The sequence below is a fragment of the Physeter macrocephalus genome, chromosome 4 (genome assembly GCF_002837175.3).
Source record: "Physeter macrocephalus isolate SW-GA chromosome 4, ASM283717v5, whole genome shotgun sequence".
NCBI lineage: Eukaryota > Metazoa > Chordata > Mammalia > Artiodactyla > Physeteridae > Physeter > Physeter macrocephalus.
In genome coordinates, this window is record NC_041217.1 from 127493910 (window position 1) to 127515196 (window position 21287).

A 21287-nucleotide genomic window follows, 5' to 3' on the forward strand; every position below is an offset into this window, starting at 1 on the left:
TAACTATCTCTTTATTTCTATATTTATCTGTCCCATTGGGGTCATTGATGGTGAGTCAGATGGCCCTGGGTATGAATCCTGGCTCTCATATTTACCTTAGGCAATTTATTTCAACTCTCTAAGCCACACTCTACTCATCTGTAAAATGGGGATAACAATTGTACCGATCCAAAGAGTTGCTATGAGTATTAATGACAGAATGTAGATCAGGAGCTTAGCACAATATCTGCACACAAAGTATACACCTGCAAAAATAGATTGGTTGTTCACTATTATTGTTCTATTGATAAATACAAGAGCTGAAGTAGACCATGGAGACAGTCCTCTCCAACAATTTTTTTTTTGTAGTTAAGAAAAGGCAAAGATTCAAAATGATTTAATTGTTTAAGATAAAACACCTCAATAAAGGCAGATCTAGAACTCAAACTCATGGCTTATTCCCAGGCTCTTTCCACTTTGCTGTCTCTAGTACCATACATATCTGAGCAGTAGAGAAAAAAAAATTGGATCAAAACACTGTATGAGTCCCCCTCTTGGCCATCAGAACTGATTTTTATTCTATTCTGCCCTCTAATCCAAGGTCACCTCCAACATTTGTGGAGCCACATATCAGAAGTCTAACTGTATAAGGATATAAATTGAGCTACCTCCAATACTCCTACTTTGACAGACATCCCTTCCTATGGAAGGCCAGATTGAATTTAGAAAACTTGAACACCTTGGATATGGTAGGGCAGGGGTATCTAGTTCATGGACCACGCCCTGCCCCATTTTTCCCCATGTCCTAGCACCACCAGGGACCTTGTATGTGGGTCCCATAAGTACACCCTCTGCTTAGACAGCCTGCATGTCCAAGCTTCTCCCACACTACTGTCTCAAGCCAAATTGCTGCCTCTTGGCTACTCCTTGGGCTTAAAGGTATGCTTTCCTGCAACACACCCAGGAAAGAGGCCAGCATAGGCCCTGGAAGTGATTTCAAAGCCATTTGAGCAAACAGTGTGAGGGTGGATGCAGTATAGAAGGGGGAGTACAGATGCTCCCTCGACCCAGCAGCCTCCCCACGTCCTGGAGCAGAGTACAGCTGGATGCAGACTAGGCTAGGCTCTCTATAAGCACAGTGCTCAGGAAGAGGAGCCCTCCTGCCCCATGGGGGGCACTGCTCTAATCATGTCATTCAATTTTGCGCCAAAGTGGATTTAATCCCTTTCAATAATTGGTCACCTGTCTATCATCTTCCCAACAGAGTTCTAAGATGAATCCATTGATCAATAAGATCTATTTCCTTTCATTTCTGCTGGAGCCAACATTTCCCATCCTTACAAATCATACGATTGGATAGAGAATGACTCACCAACTGTAAGGGAATCAGCCTATCATGGTCACATTCCAGTGACATGCAGCTTGGGTCCCAGGTGGCTCCAGGCTGGTAGAATTCATTCGATGACTTAATTCCCTCCCACCCAAGAGCACAGGCAATTAGTTGGCTTCACGTTTGGTACTCTAGTACGGCTACACCTGAAGACTCGGAAAAATAAACCTGTAGAGATGAGAGGACTCATTTCCCCTGTCGTGGTATCTGTAGCGAACTTTCTGATGCCCTTTTGAGAAAAAGGTCCGTCTGTCTCCCGTTCCCAACTTACAGACTTCCTTAGCAAACATTTACTGAAATGCTGGGTCCTGGCGCTCCATTCTCAAGAGAGTACTGATATTATTCAGGACTGCTCTTTTCAACAATAGAACATCCATTTTCATCGATAAGGCCCAAACCTTTGTACTACACATAAAATAGCCCCAGGGCAAAGCTAGTTGAGAAAGAAAAGTGTAGTGGGGGACTTTTGGGGGAAAGTTAGGTCAGTGACCAGCTGCTTGAAGATAGCTCCTTACTGGGTATTACATCTTTTGAAAGACATTCAACATGCCGGGTACGAATGACCCCTTTGACATTTTTCACCTGAAAATTTTAGGCCAGAGACACTGTTTCTCAGTCAAAGCTCCCTCTTTCCCCTCAGTCACAACGCCACCTCACTGGGATTGTTCTGTGCCGGTCCTTCCTCAGCCACTGTTGTTGCAACTCTGTACTTTTCTGCCTGCGTCTGTCAGGAAGGAGGCAGGAAATTCTAGTCACCCTCACAGCAGCTGCGCCATTCCTCCTCTCCTCCTCCAATGACGTCGGTTGGCTTTGGTGACATGAGGTCAGGAACTGAGCTACAGCGAAGGTCAGGAAGATAGGTCAGTGTTTATGCCGCTGTTGGGCTGGGGACCCTGCTGAGGCTATTTGCTTTCTTCCTTTCTATACTGTTTCTCTTTCCGTTCCTCTTTTTATAATGCGCAGCCAAAGCATCCTGTTTTCAAAACATCTGACTGTTTTGCCACTGAGGAACTCATGCTCTGAGGCGTTTCGCTGAAGTGTAAGACAATTCTTCTAATTCAGGAGGTGATAAAAGTTGAAACAAAAAATTAATGAACAAATCTAAGAAGGCAATCTGTGGTTACAGAAAACAGCTCTCACGAGTCTAGCTGCTGGCAGAAGGTTCACTAGACATCCTTTTCATCTTGAAAGACAATGTCATTGCCTCGTAAAACTCCTACTTAATTTATTCCATCTTGTTGTAATTCTTGGCGAAAATAATCTACAATACTGACCCACCTGGCTGCGTCTTTCTCTGTAATTCTGGAATTCCATTTGGCCTGTGGCCAGCATTAAGGAATGAGGGAAATTTGAGCCCAGGAAAAGACTATGTTTTTGTAAGTCAGAGAAACAGTTCCTCATCTTACTCTCTGGGCTCTGAAGCACACTTGGGATGGTTGCAATCTTTGAGTCACAGTTTTCTTCAAAAGGGTTAAGAAAAAGCAACAAACAAATCCATCCCTACCCAGATGAAGTGAATATAAAGACTACTTGTTTTCCTCTACTAGACACAGTGGAAGTTCTACCATTTGCATGTAGACTGGCACACATGTAATCTCCAAACAGCTAAGCAAAACACAGGCTCTCACATCACCACTCTCATGCAAGTTCAGAGGCTGCAAACAAAACTCAGCAGTCACTTAGCTGATCAGAACCAGAGACAGATAGTTGTGTGCAAAGATGTAGCAGATGCTATTAATAAGTTATCACTTATTGAACTTTTGCTACACATCAGGGGCCTTGCTGAGTGCTTTAGACGCATTATCTCCACCTTCACAGCAACCCCAGTAAGGTAGGGACCACTTTCATCCCTGTTTTACAGATGAGAAAGTTGAGTCTTAGAGCAGTTAAGTAAGTTGGCCAAGGTCAAGCAGCTAGTAAATGATAGAAACAGGATCTGAACCGTGATCTTTGGACTCCAAAGCCCATGCTTTACACAAACTTCCTGTATAGAACATCTTCACACTTACTTCCAAGTCTGTAGCTCAGAGATTTGCCACAGCTCCTGTGTTCAGTGAGAGTAAGCAGAAGATGATCGAAAAAGACTACACAGTAATGATGATAATGATGATGATGACGATGATGATATTTTTAAACAGCAGCTCAGATGGAACACTCAAATAATTTTGAGAATATTTAAAATTAAATGCGAATTTTAGTTTTACCACAGATAATTCAGTTCCCCCTAAACTGGTATAGATCAATTTCTTTTTGGTGGCCACAATAATATTTACATTATATTATATTATATGCGCCATGGATTAACCCTGAGATGATTATCTGGATAATCAAGACTTCGGGATTGGGGGTAGGTAAAAAGAGAGCTAAGTAAAGAGAGAGAGATCTTTTCAAACATTGAAACTGACTTCAGCTGTCATCTGGGCATTATTCATCCACTGGGTAATTGCTTTGCCCTACAACCTTTCCACTGTAGCTCTAGAAATAGGTGAAGCTGCATGCCTTCTACTTAAGCTAACTGTGTCAGCATTAAGGTTTAGCCCTTTCTTTAGGGTTAGCTCTATTCAACTTTCATTGCTTCCTGCACAGGACACCATAAAGGAGGAGCGGAAGCCTGAAGCGATTGGAATTCTCACTAGGTCCTACACAGCCCCTGGTGTCAGAGCCTCATTAACTATACACTGAATATGAGATTATTTGTAATACATTTGCGAGACAGACAATGTCTAATTTCAGCCCTCCAGACACAAACCTGGTTGGAATCTACAAGGCATCAACAGTCGAAATGAAAACTAATGGCAATTTGCAGTTTCTCAGTGAGTAATCTTTTTCTCCAGAGGGAGAAATTTGCCCACTTTATCTTAGTGACTCCGGAAGTAAGTTCAGGGTGTCCTTTATGGTGAAACCTGCTAAAAAACTACCCCTAAATACCAGATCTACATCTTGCATGTGTATCAATGATCACAAAATGCAAAGAACAGAGTATCTGTGAATGTTTCACAGGAGGCTAAAGCCTGTGTGAAAATCCTCCTACATGAACTCCAGTGTGGTTTGGAGAAGTTATGCAGTTACGCCCTCCTCATGGGGAAGCAGCTGGTTGAGATTTACAACAGCCTGGAAAAACCCCGAATTTAGCCTCAATTGAGAACTTCAGAGAAAAGTCAGTAAATAGTTAAACCTCAAACCTTTTTTTTTTCCAACTTGAATCTGAACTAAAATTTGAGAGAGGCTTATTTTTTTTTTTTTTTTTTATTGATCTTTTCAAAGAACCAATTTGGAGAGGGCTTATTTTTTTTTTTTTTTTTTGCCCTTTCATTAACCAATAAACAAGAGTAAGAAAAGTCCACTCTCTATACCACCCCCCACCAGCCCGCCAACCTTCAGGACATGATGCTTCCTCTACTCAGACCCTCTGAGCAGGAGCCAGCAAGTCTTGAAGGGAAGGTGATACTTTTAACCCCAGGAAAAAGGGAGGAGGGGCACACATGCGGGGCTGCAAAGGGCATGTTGGCAGGTGTGGAGCAAAATCTCTTCCCAGCCCCAGAACCTTAAGACAATAAGATAATACCTCAGGCTAGGATGATTGGGGATTTTGAAATGTGTATTTATGAGGGTGCAGTGTTAAGGCTTTCAATTAAAATAATACATACACAGACACACATATATGTGCATATAGATAGACAGATAGATAGATAGATATAAAATTAACCATCTCCAAGAGAAAAATACAAACAAAAAGCAACAACTCTCACTACATAAATTAGCACTCTAAATCCAGGTGTTACTTAAACAAATGATATAATGGTAGATAATGAAAGCTCTTCAACACTAAGTTTTGCCTGGGCATGGTACATAGAACCATTTCTTTGCAGTAGGGGTGGAACTTCATTTCATATGATTCCACTTTGCAAAGCAGCAAACTTAAAAAAACTAACTTTCTTTTTTGGAGACAAAGTATATTGTTTCTTTTTTCAATCTTAGGCCATACCAGCATCACAAAAGAAATGTTGGAGACTATCAGAACATCCTTCTGAGGAGAATTTCAGAATTTATGAAACTTCAGGGCAAACCATTCTCACTATCGATATACAGAAATCACATTATTTTCTTGTTCAGACACGCATATATAACACCTGATTGCAACGCAACATTTTACCCTATGGATTCATTCAGATTTTATCTTCCTGCTAACTGTTTACAAAAAAATAAAAAAGCATTTTCACTTGTATAGTGATTGGTACACTTCATAAACGCCTCTCACCTTAAACACATTCCGCAAGGCATCATTAAGAAAGAAGTTCTGGGAATTAAAGCCTGCTTAGGATTTTAAACTTTTGCTGTAGGATCACGAAGCAAGCAAAGTGTGGCACTTTGGAATTAAAGCCTGCTGAGGAATTTAAACTTTTGCTGTAGCATCACGACGCAAGCAAAGTGGAGCACTTTGGAACAGAATCATCGGAGGCAGATCAACAAAGCTGACAGTCGCGTCCCCAAGCACCTCTGCTGCTGGCGGAGGCCAGGGCAGCCCGGAGCTCCCCGCGCGGTCACACTTTAATGAATAAAACGGTCACCTCTTACCTTGTTAGACGCCATCTCGCTGACAGAGCGGTAGGTCTGTATGGTCTCTAGCTGGTCTAAGCACCAGTCCAGTTCCTCCAGCGTTTCCATTGCTAATTTTTGATAAGATTCTTCTGCAAACAAACACACAGACATGTAGTTAGGCTGGAGCTGCTGCAGGCTGTCCATAGCCGAGTCACCGCTGCCGCCGCTGATCCCGACGCTACTGAAGGTGGCCCCGTGCTCCTTCATTATTTGCACGCCGACTCCTTCCTTCCAGCTCTCTCCAGCAGGAGAACAAATCACCGTGGTGCTCTGCCCGGGATGGCTTGTGCCAAGTTTTCACCCCCCGCCCCCAGGCTGGATGAGGTGTCTGCGATCTACCAAGAAACTTCCTCTGAGGAAGAAGGCGGGGAACCGGCTCTTAAAAGCTCATCTGCATACATGAGTCCTAAAACTCAAGGCAGAAGCAGTCAGTTTTCTCAGGCTCTCTCTGCCTTCGTCATCTTGGGGCTCTTTAGGGCGCGTGATGTCATTTCTGAGTGTCTGCAGTCTAGAGGAGAAATGAGGAAAGCATTTTCTCATTTGGCTTTTCTTCTAAATGAAACGTACAATCGAAAACTGGAGGGGGAAACTGACAGTTACATTGTTGGAAGGCTAAGCAGTCATTCATTCTGGGGAATGTGCAAATGTTGGAATAACTTTCAATTCAGCAAACACTGACCAGCACAAGTCTTCCTCTCTTGCGAGTCTCCCTTTTAAGTAGAGGCAAAATGAGGTCTCCCTGATAAGAGTGCAGTCTCAGAGAAACTGTCTGGAGTTTTACATGAACACATTTATTGGCTGGGGAGTCGGGCAGTTCTTGTTATACTAAACAAAGCTAAAACTTCTCTTCTGCAACTGCCAGGATCACAGGGAAATTCTGAACCAGACTTTCAGGTGGAGCCAGATGTGAACGCTGCAGATTTTCTGATTAAAGCCGGGGCCTTGGATTTGTCACTGTAGGAATCCAGACTTTCTGTAAATATGTCTCAGTGGTCCATTCAAAAATTATTGCTTTTAAGATCATATTTTTGCTGGGTAATGAAACTCTTTTTAAGTGTTCACAATACGTCATTTCATACCCAAAAGTTCGTGAGTCTAAGCTAATACTTAAGGTTATTGACTAAGAACCCTATGTTAATAAACACTGAAATTAATTTTATAAATGCTAGATGAACCAATGATGCTACAGACAGTTATAAAAACCAATCAGACTCTCCTGCATACATGACCGATTTTTGAAGGGAACACCATCCATTAACTTTACCAAGCCTTCTGGAATGCAAGCACACAATAGGCGCTAATAAAATTAAAAATCTCACATGAAATTCTGTTATAAGGAAAAGACTCACACATTCCTGTCATATTTAGAATACATTTTTCATATGCTCATGCAAAAATCCTAGGGAGATCACATAGCTTTTTTATTATTATTGGAATACTTTTTTGTGTGTGGCGCTCACACTTGAAGCAGAAAAGGGAATAAACAGAAGAGAGAGTTCGAGGGACAGGAGCCACTTGGCACTGATGCACGTTTCAAAGAATAGGTGTCTTGTTCATCCCCCACATATGCCTACCCTTCAGGATAAACAGGGGTTAAAATTCAACATCCTGGATGTCATACTTAAAAAGCCACAAAACCACTGAAGGTGACTTCCTCCATTTTTCTTTTCACACGCCTCAAAAATGTGCAGACAAGAATTGAAGTGTTTTTAGTAAAACCCATTTCAAGCCAGACTTGCACATACCTTCCCTCCTTTCTTCCTCAGTTTTGCCATGCTGCTTCAACACAAAGAATCTCCTCACTGACTCTTTGTGTGTCTGAAACACCCCCTTGCCTCTATGCCCTTCCAGGAGAGCGCTTCATCCAAGGAAGCTTTTCTTGAAGTGACAGAATCCTCCCGTTCTTCCTCCTGGCCTCTCATAAGAGAAAATGTCCAACCACTTCCCAGTTACTCATGCTTCACGACCCTGGTGTCTTCCATATCACAACCTGTGGTCCTCAAGATCAGACATTCACCATGGTGGTGGGGAGTAAGTAACTTGCTTGGAGCATTTTGAACTGACTGCGGGATGATATATTACACTTCTCCTCCCGGAAGAGGAAAAAACGGATCCGATCTCCACCCACAAAGAAACTACGGTAATTATAGCAGTGAAGCACTGAAAAAGGAGGAGAACTCTTCAACGATCTGCCAATTAAGTGCCATCGCCACAACGCATTCCTTGTCTATTACAGAATGAACACACGCATGCTCCTAGAGTTGGGACAGTAGTGAGATGCCAGTGACTGGCCAGTGGATATGGCAGGAACTTATTTCACTGCCCTCTCTGATTCTGGTCAGCCACAATATTTTTTTAGGTAAAAAGTTAAAATTTGAAGTTAATGAAAACTTGTCCCTTCCCAGATTCTTAATCCATGGTCAAGGCTTTCTTTATGTGCCGTTTTAGAGCCTTCTTATCACAGTAACTGAGGCAGGAGGCACAGATGTCAGAGTGGGCTAAGGATGGGAGCATCAGACCCCAGCTACTTACTGGTACTGCCAAAGGAAAGGACCAGTGCAGCTCAAACTGGCCTCCACACTAGAACTTTGTAGCTCTAGCACAAGATCCGGTGCTTGGGACCTAGTAGATACTCAGTAAATACTCAGAGGAATGGAAACCACAGTGCCTGCCCAACCAGCCTGAAAATATTGATACTTGGGTATCTAGAGGCTGAGGATACATCTGTAGCACTGTGAAAAGAGCACCAGCTTTGGACTGAGACTCAGGCATTTTGACTTTCTCTCCTACCACTCACTGTGTGATCCTGGACCTCCATTTCCCACATCTTAAAATAAGGAGAAGAATATTTATCTCATAAAGTTATAAAGGGGTTAAATGAAACAAAGTATAGAAAGTATGGTAACCAGTTCTTAGTAGGTGATCAGCACACAGGAGTATAATTATTAACGGCAGTAAAAGTAACCCGCAAACCTGGTATGTGTGGTGGGAGGGATAGGAAGGGAGATAGAAGAACTGCATATTCAACAAGGGGTTTTATGGTCAGGATCAGTTCCATAATTTGCAGGGCCCAGTGCAAAATGAAATGCACAGTCCCTTTTCAAAAAGCAGGAAAAAGTGCTGTGAAAGGTCTTAAAATATGAAGCTTTTTCCTTCTGAAGTTGCTCTCCCTCGACCTGTCATGGTGGTATTGTATTTTTTAAATAAACTTTTAAAAAATAGTTCTAGATTTACAGAAAAGTTGCAGAGCTAACACAGAGAGTTTCCATATACCCCACATCCAGGTTTCCCGACAGTTAACATCTTAAAATGGCACATGTGTCACAATCAATGAATGGCATGGTGTGTTTTATTTACTCTTTAAAATTGTGTTACTTCATGCAGAGGGATACCAGGAGGAGAGTGCAGACCCTTATAGGACCCCAGAGGCCCTGCAGCCTCTGACTTAGGGCACATGCACAGCTTACCAGTTGCCGGGGTGCCCGAACCTGCCAACTTCCAAACTGCGTGCTATGCCTCGGCCCAGGGCAGGCTCTGAGAAAGGCAGACATTTCCCTTCACCATGGTACCAATGCCCCAACCCACAGCAGACAGGTGACCCCTAAGGGTGCTACAACTTCTGCACCAGGATGTGCGAGATACCTGGATCAGGGTGGACAAGAAGATCACCCCCACCAAGACATGGTCTCTGTCAACCATGGTACAGCCGTGCCGGCCCAGGGCAGGGACAGCTGCTCCCATGCCCCACCTGAGACTTTGCAAGGCACCCATGTCCAGCTCAGATCCTCTCTGCACCTGCACCCAGGCCCCCGCTGGGAGCGGACAGCAGCAGTGGTCATGGGGTAGGGGTAGGGACATGGATGCTGGATGAGCCCCGGGGTGCCAAGGATCAGGGAAACAGGTGGCTGAGAACACGTCCAGGGGAAGCAGGTAGGTGGCAGGAGATGGGACAGTACGTGAGCCGAGGCTTCAAGCCACGGAGTATATGCTCCATTTTCCCATCCGACTTTACTTACAAAACACAAAGATAGGGCTTCCCTGGTGGCGCAGTTGTTGAGAGTCCGCCTGCCGATGCAGGGGGCGGGGGTTCGTGCCCCGGTCCGGGAAGATCCCACATGCCGCGGAGCGGCTGGGCCAGTGAGCCACGGCCTCTGGGCCTGCGCGTCCGGAGCCTGTGCTCCGCAATGGGAGAGGCCTCAACAGTGAGAGGCCCGCATACCACACACACACACACACAAACCCACAAAGATAATAATATTATGAGTTTCAAGACTAACTATGGGGCCCTTGAGTGAGGGCCCCTGTGCAGCTGCACAGGTTACATGCCCATGAAGCTGGTTTTGTTCCTTTTCTTACAAAAATGACTCTAAGAAGGAACGATGCTTAGCACCCCAGAAGCAAGTCTCAAAGGGATAAGAGAAGGTATTGAGGCCATCTGTGCTCATGGAGTGACCCTACTTGTCAAGAATTTCCAGAGAGGAAGGAGCGGGGAGAACCTCCCTTCTATTCTCCCCTTCTTTTGCTCTTTCACCTCAACAAGAGCGACAAAGGAAGATTTACTTCCTTCTGCAGGTCTGGTAAGTATTGCATTTGACCCTGAGAAACAGGAAGAGAGGATGGATGAGTAATTATAATTAGTATTAATCTGGTAATAATACGTGACATTCATATAGCTCTTTTCTCAAAGGAGCGCCAAGCACACTACCCATTAATCCTTGCAACATCTCTGTGCAATAAACACCGAAGAGATATGGTTATCTCTAATTCACCTTAAGGCACAAGCTAAATCAGAGGTTAAACAGAGCAAGATTCCCGGCAAGACCCTATCTTGGTCAATAAAATAGAGGATTCACCTCAGGGCTGAAAATGCATGCATTCCTGAAATTGCTGCATTTAAAGTAGCATCTTACCGCTGGGTCTTTCCTATTTAAAATTGTGTAACTGCTTTCCTAAATGTTGTCATTTCTTGAGTCTCCTCTTCCCTTTTCTGATCCACCTAACACAGCCATTAGCCCAATATTTACTGTGCAGTATTTACTCAGAAGACCTGGCTTGGTTCTGGTCCTGCCTCTTGTTTCCGGGAGTAACCTCAGGCAAGTTACTTAACTTTGCTGAGGCTACATTTCTTTATCTGAAAAATGAACATACGAAAAATACTTACTCTGTTCTCACAAGGAAGGTAGAATAGGAGAATATACACAAAACCAGACTCTAAACCTTTAAGTATAATGCACATTTTGCAAATATCACATTTATTATTACAGACAGGATATAGGTGAATTGGAGACATTGTAGACGGCAAGAAAATTACAGAGAAGCAAAAAAGTTGAAATGATTAAAATGTCACATTTTACCAAGCAGAAATCACCATCGCTATCCCCCTTGTGCATATCCTTTCATGTATGCATGTATATAATCAAAACTAGACAACACTCATAATTCCCTGGCGGTCCAGTGGTTAGGACTCCGTGCTTTCACTAATGAGGGTCTGGGTTTGATTCCTGGTCAGGGAACTAAGATCGCACAAGACGCCCAGCGTGGCCAAAAAAAAGAGAAAGGAATAGACAACACTGTACAAACTGTTGAGTAACATTCTTTTTTTTTCAGTCAATGATCTCCCCTCTTCTGCTTTAATAATTTTCCAGCTCAGCTAATATTTAGCTCACATTTCAATATTCCCATATTTTTCATGCAAATTCAGTAGAGTGTGTGTGTGTGTGTGTGTGTGTGTGTGTGTGTGTTAGCAGAAAGGTGTTGGGCAGGAGAGATGCAGAGAAGGGCAGGGCAACAGGAAAGGGCAAATGGGAATGTGTGTGTGTGTGTGTGTGTTTTAGCAGAAAGGTGTTGGGCAGGAGAGATGCAGAGAAGGGCAGGGCAACAGGAAAGGGCAAATGGGAAACCTCACCCTTGCCACGAATAGCGAGCTGCTCAGAGCTGGAAAGCATGGAAACAGATTTTAGCAGTGATGAAGTCAGTGGCCCAGCTGGTAAGAGACCTCAGGTGCCCTAAAAGTTGGCCCCAAGCTCTGTGCAGGAAAGCACGATCTTATTACTGATCTCTGGGAAAAATGAGGACGGAGGCCCTTCATGTACTTATATCATTTGACTTTGAAGCCCTCAGTATGAGGGTTTCTCAATATAGACGAGAAAAACTGGGGCTCAGATAGGTCCTAAATCCCTATTATTAGCAAGTGAAAGCATCACAATATACCCCAAATATAAATTTTCTACAAACTATATCTAAATGCAATTTTTTATTGAGATATGATTGACGTACAAAAAAGCTGGGCATGTTTCATGTATACACCTTGATGAGTTTGACGATAAGTATACACCTGTGAAACTGTCATCATAAATAATCTCATAAACTTAGCCATCGCCTCTAAAAGTTTCCTCCCTCCGTGTGTGTGTGTGTGTGTGTGTGTGTGTGTGTGTGTGTGTGTGTGTGTGGTAAGAACATTTAAATAAAATCTACCTTAAATTTTTACATATATTATACAGTATGGTTAGCCATACATACTATGCTGTACAGCAGGTCTCTAGGACTTAGTCACCTTGGGGATCTGAAACTATGTACCTTTTGATCAACACCTACCCAATCCCCCTTCACCCAACCCCTGGTAACTACCATTCTACTCTCAGCTTCTATGAGTTTGAGTATTTTAGATTCCTAATATAAGGGATCATTCTAAATGTAATTTTAACACAGCTCTGTATATATCAGAAATGTATTTGTCAAGATTCTAAGACTTTCTACCCCAATACAGTGCATAGAAAGGAATGTAAATAACCTTTTGTTTATCTGCCTCACATAATCAGACTCTTTTCATTAGAGAAGGTGGTACTATTTGCAAGATAGTATGGTGGTTAAATCAATCAGAACAATTGCCACAGGCAACAACAGGGATGAATCTCATAAACGTTAATGTCAAGCAAAAGAAACCAGAGATTAAAAAGCACATAAAAATATGATGTAATTTATATAAAGTTCAAAAGAGGCAAAAATAAACCTATGATGTTAGAAGTCAAGATAGTGGTTAACTTGGAGTGTTAGCAACCGGGCGAGAACTGGAGGGGGACTCCCATGGGGCCGACAATGATGTACTTCTTGGTCTGGGCACAGGTTACATGGGTCTGTTCATTTTATGAAAATTCACTGACTTCTACACCTGTGATTTGTGCACTTTTCTCTGTCTTCCTGATTTTCTGTGCATGCTTTCAACAGAGAGACCCACCTAGGGAAAGCCTAGGTTTTTTTTTTTTTAATTATTTATTTTTATTTATTTTATTTTTGGCTGTGTTGGGTCTTTCTTGTTGTGCGCGGGCTTTCTCTATTTGCAGCAAGTGGGGGCTACTCTTTGTTGCGGTGCGTGGGCTTCTCATTGGGTGGCTTCTCTTGTTGCGGAGCACGGGCTTCAGTAGTTGTGGCTTGCAAGCTCAGTAGTTGTGGCACCTGGGCTTAGTTGCTCCGCGGCATGTGGGATCTTCCCGGACCAGGGATGGAACCCGTGTCCCCTGAATTGGCAGGCAGATTCTTTTTTTAAAAAATTTTAATTATATCACTCTTTAATTAAGTTATTGATTTGTACATCATAATATAATGTATAATATGATAAAATTGTTGTTGATCACATCAGCTTCTCTCTTTTTTTTTTAACATCTTTATTGGAGTATAATTGCTTTACATTGTTGTGTTAATTTCTGCTGTATAACAAAGTGAATCAGCTATACATATACATATATCCCCATATTCCCCTCCCTCTTGCATCTCCCTCCCACCCTCCCTATCCCACCCCTCTAGGTGGTCGCAAAGCACCATGCTGATCTCCCTGTGCTATGTGCCTGCTTCCCACTAGCTATCTATTTTACATTTGATAGTGTATATATGTCAGTGGCAGGCAGATTCTTAACCAATGCACTACCAGGGAAGTCCCGAAACCCCAGTTTTTAAAAGAAAAAAAAGAAACAAGAAACAGGGTTTCTAAAAACATGTTTCCTTTCCTTTCGTTGAACTGTAGCAATGGGTTTCAACAGAGCTTGAGGGCTTCCCTGGTGGCCTAGTGGTTAAGAATCCATCTGCCAATGCAGGCGACACGGGTTCCATCCCTGGTCCGGGAAGATCCCACATGCCGCGGAGCAACTAAGCCCACGCACCACAACAAAGAGTAGCCCCCGCACGCAGCAATGAAGACCTAATGCAGCCAAAAATAAAAATAAATAAAAACAAAATAAAAACAAAATAAAAAATAAGAAACTTACGGTTATCAAGGGGAAAGATGGGGGCAGGCAGAAATTAGCAGGTTGAGATTAACATACAAAAAAGACAAACAAACAGAGTTGAGTAAATCACACACAGCTGAAAAAGGATGTTGGTTTGACCTTGCATAGACCAGGATGCTCCTACTAACTCAAAATTCAGTGGAACATATTGGTGTCTGGCCCAGCTGTTTACAGATCCTGACTCTGCCATTTGTTTATTAGCACTGTGACCTTAGACAGGGTAAGGAGGCTGATTGTGTCTCTGTGTCTTTACCTGTAAAACAGGAAGAGAGCATAACCTAGCTATGAGAATTAAGTGAAGGAAGGCGTGCCGAGGCTTTGATACAGAGCTTAGTACCTGTCAGGAACTTTTTCCTCCACCCCACCCCCTACAAGACTCTCCCTGGTCCTGGCCACTTTCCTGAGGGTAGATAGCCATATGTTTGATGGCTGAATTGGTAGAGTTGTGCTCTGGTCCTGGGCATTGGAGGTGGGGGTGGGGGGCATATATAAAGTGGCCACGGAATCCTACAGTGTGCCTCTGGCTGCATGACCTCAGATAGGGAAATGGCTCTTGGTTAGGTTAGAGTTTGTTGGTTTTCACTTCTAAAATATAGAACTTGCCTGATGTATCATTCTGCTTTTACCCAATGCATATTGACACACCAGATCAGTGGACCTTTAGACATGGAGAATTGTGTAAGAAAGCCATTTGTTCATTCATTTATTCCACAAGATATACGTTGAGTGTCTACGACGTGCCAAGCCTGCTGCTGCCAGGTGCTGGGACCACAGCAACGAAGAAGACTCGGTCCATTGAACTGAATGATTACATGGGAAACCCCTTTCCCATCTTCAAAATGGTCAGTCTGTGAAGCTGGGTGCCTTATCATCTTCCTCTCCTGCCTTGCTCCCCATCCCAAGTTTATACAGTACCTTTGTGAAAATTAGAAAAATGTGATCTCTCTTGGCAGACATAGCCCTTGGGCAGAAAGCTTGGGAAGTGACGCAAGGGTTGAATTTCAGCTCCCCTCACCACCTGGCTAAGTACCTTTGATCAGTACCCAAACTACACAATGACCTTTTGCAATGGCCCAGTGGCACATGGCACAGTCGGGGCAACCTAGCATGAAGCTTTGCCTGGTCACAGCAAAACCTGCACTTTTAGCCTCAAAATAAAGTAAACTGTTGATGTTGAAAGGAAAGCATCCCAAGACCTTTCCTAGCTCTTAATTTGTGAATATCATCAAATAACTGAAATAACATTAAATAAACCTCCATAAAATAACAAAAAAATTTAATTTGGTAGACTAATTGTTATCTTTACATTGTTGTGTTAATTTCTGCTGTATAACAAAGTGAATCAGCTATACATATACATATATCCCCATATTTTTGTTTTTGTTTTTGTAGACACAATTTCTAAAGCAAGGGCTCCCTTGGGGAAAATATTAAAGGAGATCTTGATGGAGAAAATTTAAAAAACACTCTTCTGATTCTTTGAAGTAAGAAGTGTATATGAATTGGACTCTACATCCAGCTAATAACTAGCTTTTTTCACAGACTTCTAGCCCTGTAGATGTCCTCCCTAGATTCAGTGGGCCTTGAGGTTAGCAGGCTTATTTCACTCCTTGGTTCCTCCTCAAAGTGCAATAAGTATTTGTTAAAATGTAAAATTGTTTCATACATATGGAAATCAGCCTCTCTTTATTTAAAGGAGTTAGGTTGGGGCTGTGAGCCTATTTATTTAGTGATCTTGGTTATGATGTTTTTTCCCCGACAGTTAGCAATAGCTTTTCTTTTCATTGTAAGTTATTAAGTCCAAAGGTATATATTTTCTTTTGATCACTCTTTGGTAAATGAAATGCACCTGTGTTAGAGTGCAACTTTTCCAGAAGGCTGTTGTTTCAACCTTGAGTAAAACATTCTTAAAACAAATCCCAGGAACTGGAGAACACTCATACACTCTGTAACACAGTTCTTCCAAAGGCCATCTGTAAGCCACAAATGGCCTTTCTTCAGGCAGGACTTTGTTAATGTGTCTTTATAAATATGAGGAACTTTGCAATTGCACATGACAGGGATTTCACTCTGGATGGATTCACGGAAGAAGAGGTTCACTGCCCTCAAGGGAAATAACAGTGAAAGTAGGTCATTTTGATGCTGATCTCCTTAGCAAACTCCTGTAAGACTACAAGCTAAAAAAAACTCCAATCACAGCTAGCTTTGGTATATACAACTTGACAGTTTACCAAGCACTTTCACTTGTGGATCTCATTTTTTCCTTGAAAAATAAACCCCATGAGATAGACATTATTATTATTATGACATACATTTTCCATGATGCATGTCAGAAATTTGAGGCCTGGAGATGTTTAATGATTTGCTCAGAGTCATCTGATGAGAGACAGAGAGAGAGAGAGAGAGAGAGATGAGAGATGAAGAGGAGGGAGGGAGAGAGAGGGAAGGAAGAAAGGGAGGAGGGAGAAGAACCAAAGTTCTCTGATTCTGAATTCCATGATCTTTTTTGCTAAGCCATGGGGCCTGTTATAAACAAATGGTCCAACTTTCTCTTTCTTTCACCCAGGCAAGATTGGACAAGGTGAAACTGTCTTTGATGTGCCAGCCTCATAGCCCTATTCCCTTTCAGTGTCCTTACCCTTGCCAAACTCTGCTCTCCGGAAGGACTCTGACTTTGGCTTTACTTACTAATGAGAGTCTGTACTCATTCAGTTAATAACATGTACCACAAATGTCAAAGGGTGCCCAAGGAACTTAATTATCCACCTGTGTTGGTGTTACAGGGCAATGCCACAAGAAAGCAATCAGACGTGGAGGTCAGTCGGTGTCCAATTATTTTTCTAATACATTAAATATATACAAGAAATATTTATGAAGAATATAGAGTAGTGGTTAAAAGCTTGGTCTCTGGAACTACACTGTCTGGGTTCATATTCCATTGTCTAATCTTAGACAAGTTACTTAACTTCTCTCTGCCTCAGTTTCCTCACCCATGTAATGAGAATAATAATGGTATCTATATAATGGGTTGTAGTCTTAATGAATAAATGTAAAATGCTTAAGACAGTTCATGGTATAATATAAGTGCCCGATAAATGTTGGCTATTGTTTGTTGAATATGAGACAACAAATATTTATTTAATGAGTGAATTTTTTTTAAGTGCCTATTATATTGTAGGCTCAGCATGAAATTCCAAGGGTATAATGGTAAATTCTATGGACATAGTTTTTGCTTACTTGAAGCCTATATTCTAGCAGGAAGAGACAAATAATTATACAAAAACTTATTTAATTACAATTGGAAAAGGAGCTGCTACTAATTTTAGAGTGCCCTAAGAATTTATAACAGGGATAACAGAGGACTCAAAAGTCTAAGAAGTGGGATGTGATAAAAAGTTCAGGGAAGGCCTAACTTGGAAAGTTATGAGATCTGACGGAATAAGAATTAGGTGCAAAGAGGGAGGAAAGCATACCAGACAGGAAGAACATCAGGGTGCATTCCACGGACTAAGATCTGTCCATGTGTCAGGAACACACCGAGAGAAAAAGACTGGTGTGAGAAGTTCAGATCAGGCCCTACACAGCCATGGAAGGCCATGGAGAGAAGCTTGGAGTGGCCTAGCCAAATCTGCATTTAAAAAAGATCACGCTCCCTGGTGGTCCAGTGGCTAAGACTCCGTGCTCCCAATGCAGGGGACCTGGGTTCCATCCCTGGTCAGGGAAATAGATCCCACATGCCAACTAAAGACGCCACATGCCACAACTAAAAATCCTGCATGCTGCAACAAAGATCACGCGTGCTGCAACTAAGACCCAGGGCAGCCAAATAAATGAATAGATAAATAAATATAAATAAATAAATAAAAATCTTTTAAAAAAAAGATCACTCTCCATGCAATCTAGAGAATGAACTTGAAAGCAGGAATGGCTGCAAGGAGGCTAGCTAAATAGTATTTAAAAGCTCCGGATAAGGAGGAAAACAGATAAGTTTGATTTCTGGCTCTGTCATTTATTTTATTAGCAGTGCAAACTTGGGCAAGTTACTTAATTTTCTCTAAGTCTTAATTTCCTCATTTCTAAAATTAGGGGATGTATATCTTTCCGGTGGGGTTGTTATGAGAATTAAGTGAAGTAATCCACATAAAAGTACTTAGCCCAGTACCCAGCACCTAGTAAGTATTCATGCCAGTTGCTAGCAGCATTATTACTTATTTTATTGCTTTAACCTATGCAGGAAGTAGTGATGGCTAGAATTACATTGTAGCAATGCAGATGGAGAGAGGTGAATGCATTTGAGATATTTATCAGTTGAAACCGTATCGTCCCTAGGACAGTGGTATTTGGTTGTTGACCAAAACTCTCAGTCATCTCAGCTTTTCAGGTCAGAATGTGATTTCTGTCAGTGTGCTTTAACTTCATTTCACTTACAGTACTAGTCCAACTCATAAGAGTGCAATGAGAAATCAGAGACCAATGAATTAATTTACAGAGAGCAATAATTTATGGTAAGCTTTTCATGTCATCTAGTCATTACACGTTCCTCAACATGGGAGACCAAATTCTTATCATAAGATTGCTCGGCAAGCATCAAATCAGAGCAGGGGACTTAGTTGGATGGTTTTAATCTGCTTTACTCAAGCCTGATACACTTAGCTCAAGGGTTTCCATTGGCCTGAAGTGCCCTTCCCAACTTTGTCCACCTGGCTAACTCTTATCTTTTAGGATTCAGCCTAGAGTTATCTCCTCTACAAAGCTTTCCAAATATTCTGAGGTTGGATTAAGCTCCCTTCCTCTCAGGTCCCACAACAACTGTGTTCAGGCCTCTTATTTCCAACTGACCATGTCACTGGAATTCTTTCTCTTCGTTTATTTTACCCATGACTTCTTGAGAGTGAGGAACATATCTTTTTGGCTGGTCTTTAATGTAGCACAGTATCTACTTACCTAGTAGAAGCTCAAAAACATATTGTTTCAACTGCTGACTTGCCCAACATATCAGTAGATGGGATATCCACTACCCAAAGGAATGGGGTCTTGGCTACTGAACAGTATTGGAGAAGCAATATCAGGAATTCCTGTTCTTGGTTCTTTTTTTACTAGTCTCCAAATAAAGCACCTTCTTTTTGCTGATTTATTCAATGTTACCACAATTAATAAGCTCTCTATTTCTTTCGCATTCATGTCTTCACTAGATTTCTAGCTGGCTCATTTTACTATAGGGGATATTCTGTCTTCCAAGGGGACTTTTGCAAAATCACATGCAGAATTTGTTATTTAACTCTCACAGAATAGCTGCAGGTGTCTGTGCGCTAAGCAATACTAGAATTCCAAATTGATTTTGACAGTTGTCATACAAAAGATACAAGTAAAGTTCAGAGGCAGCACAGACAGATCTTAAAGACATGGGGGAAAGGGCGATCAGGAGAGACTTGGAGGCCACGTAAAGAAGAATGTGTGGAATTTTGAGAGATGGAAAAAACTGAGGTAAGGCAATGAGCAGCATGAATAAAGGTATGAAATTAGAAACACGCCACACCATTCAGTCCTGTTTGGGAGAATAAGCATAATAGTCCTATTTGATTAGAACACTGGGTGTCAGCAAGGGGGCAGATTGGAATACATTTGCAAAAGTAGCATGGTCAGGGCCCGATACTGGAGAGTGTTTTATGATAGACCAAGGAATCTGACTGTATTTGGCAGACAGTGGGGAGCCACTGAAAACTGTTCAACAGAAGGATGGCACACACAGTGGTTTATAAATATCTTAATATTGTTATACAGTTGTTTAATGTTTTGCAGTTATAGATCTCTTTCATATGTATAATCTTTTAAAATCCTCACCGTGCCTTGTGAGAAATGTTTTACTGTCTCTATTTTACGCAGGAAGAGACTGAAGTTTAGGGAGTTTAAACATCTCACCCCAAATCCCATAACTGATAAATGCAGAACCCGGAGACCTGAGCCTGGGCTTTCTGCCTCAAGTTCCGTGCTCTTGCTATTACAGTGAAGCCTATAAGATGAATAATTGATCTGATACATGTAAGTTGTAAGGATAATAGGATGGAGTAGAAAATAAGCACCTGGCAAATTATTATTATCAGGGATTATTATTTGCAGAAAAAGTTAGCCGCTCAGAAGTAATGAGGTCCCAAACTGAGTGGGATCAGGGGGAATAGAAGGGTTATATATATCTTAAATTTCTCTTTACTTGTAGAGTGAAAGTTGTCAAAGGAATTTCAAGAATCAATGGAGAGCAGAAGAAAAGGTGTTTGCCATTGGGAATGAACATGGTAAGTGGGGAGAAGAGAATAGAAATTTCCTGTCACTCAAAACGTTATGGGCTGAAATCTCTTTCATTTACCTATAGGAAAGTGCCTCCACCTAGTGCTTTCCTGGGTGATGTCTCCAATCACACAGGACTTGGGGTACTTCACCATGTGAGAACGGCATTGCATTTGACAGTCAAGAGTTTGCCAAGAGCCAAAAGTACTACATACAGTCTTTTCCAGTTGACAAAGCATTTTCAAGTGTGCTCATTTTCTTCTACAAACAAAGCCATGAATGTTCTCTCCATTTTTATAAATGAGATCATTGAGGCTCGTCAAGGTAAGAGGACTTTCTTTAGAATCTGGAATTTCTGCATTGTCCAGTATGATACTTATTAATCATGTGTGGCTATTGAGCAGTTAAAATGTGGTTTGAGATGTGCTGCAGGTATAACATACACACTGGATTTCACAGGCTTTATATAGAAAAATGATGTAAAATATCTCTGAAAAGTTTTACATTTGACATGTTGAAATTATAATATTTTGGATATAGTGAACTGAGTAAAATACATTATTAAAACAAATTGCACCTGTTTCTTTTTATGTGTTTACTAGAAAATTTTAAATTTCCTATGGGTTTTGCATTACATGACAATTGGACAGCACTGCTCTAGACCATAAAGCTATTGCTATCGACGTGAATACTCCAAAGCCAACATTCATTCCCCCCACACACTCACTTTAGAAGAGGTGGTAATAAGGATAATAATT

The 21287-nt window shown here is 41.8% G+C and overlaps 1 protein-coding gene across 5 annotated transcripts in view; it reads right to left on the minus strand.

The window, feature by feature from the left end:
* The window catches only part of PDE4B (phosphodiesterase 4B), a 489372-nt gene that overhangs the window by 36238 nt on the left and 431847 nt on the right, over positions 1-21287 (minus strand). For 3 of the 5 annotated variants that reach the window (XM_024119649.3, XM_028489297.2, XM_028489295.2), the window contains one exon: positions 5945-6057. In XM_024119649.3, the coding sequence (XP_023975417.1) occupies positions 5945-6057 (113 nt within the window). Of the gene's footprint in view, positions 1-5944; positions 6058-6307; positions 6380-7713; positions 7767-21287 lie in introns of those variants that run through there. The other 2 variants (XM_028489299.2, XM_028489298.2) reach the window with 2 other exon arrangements.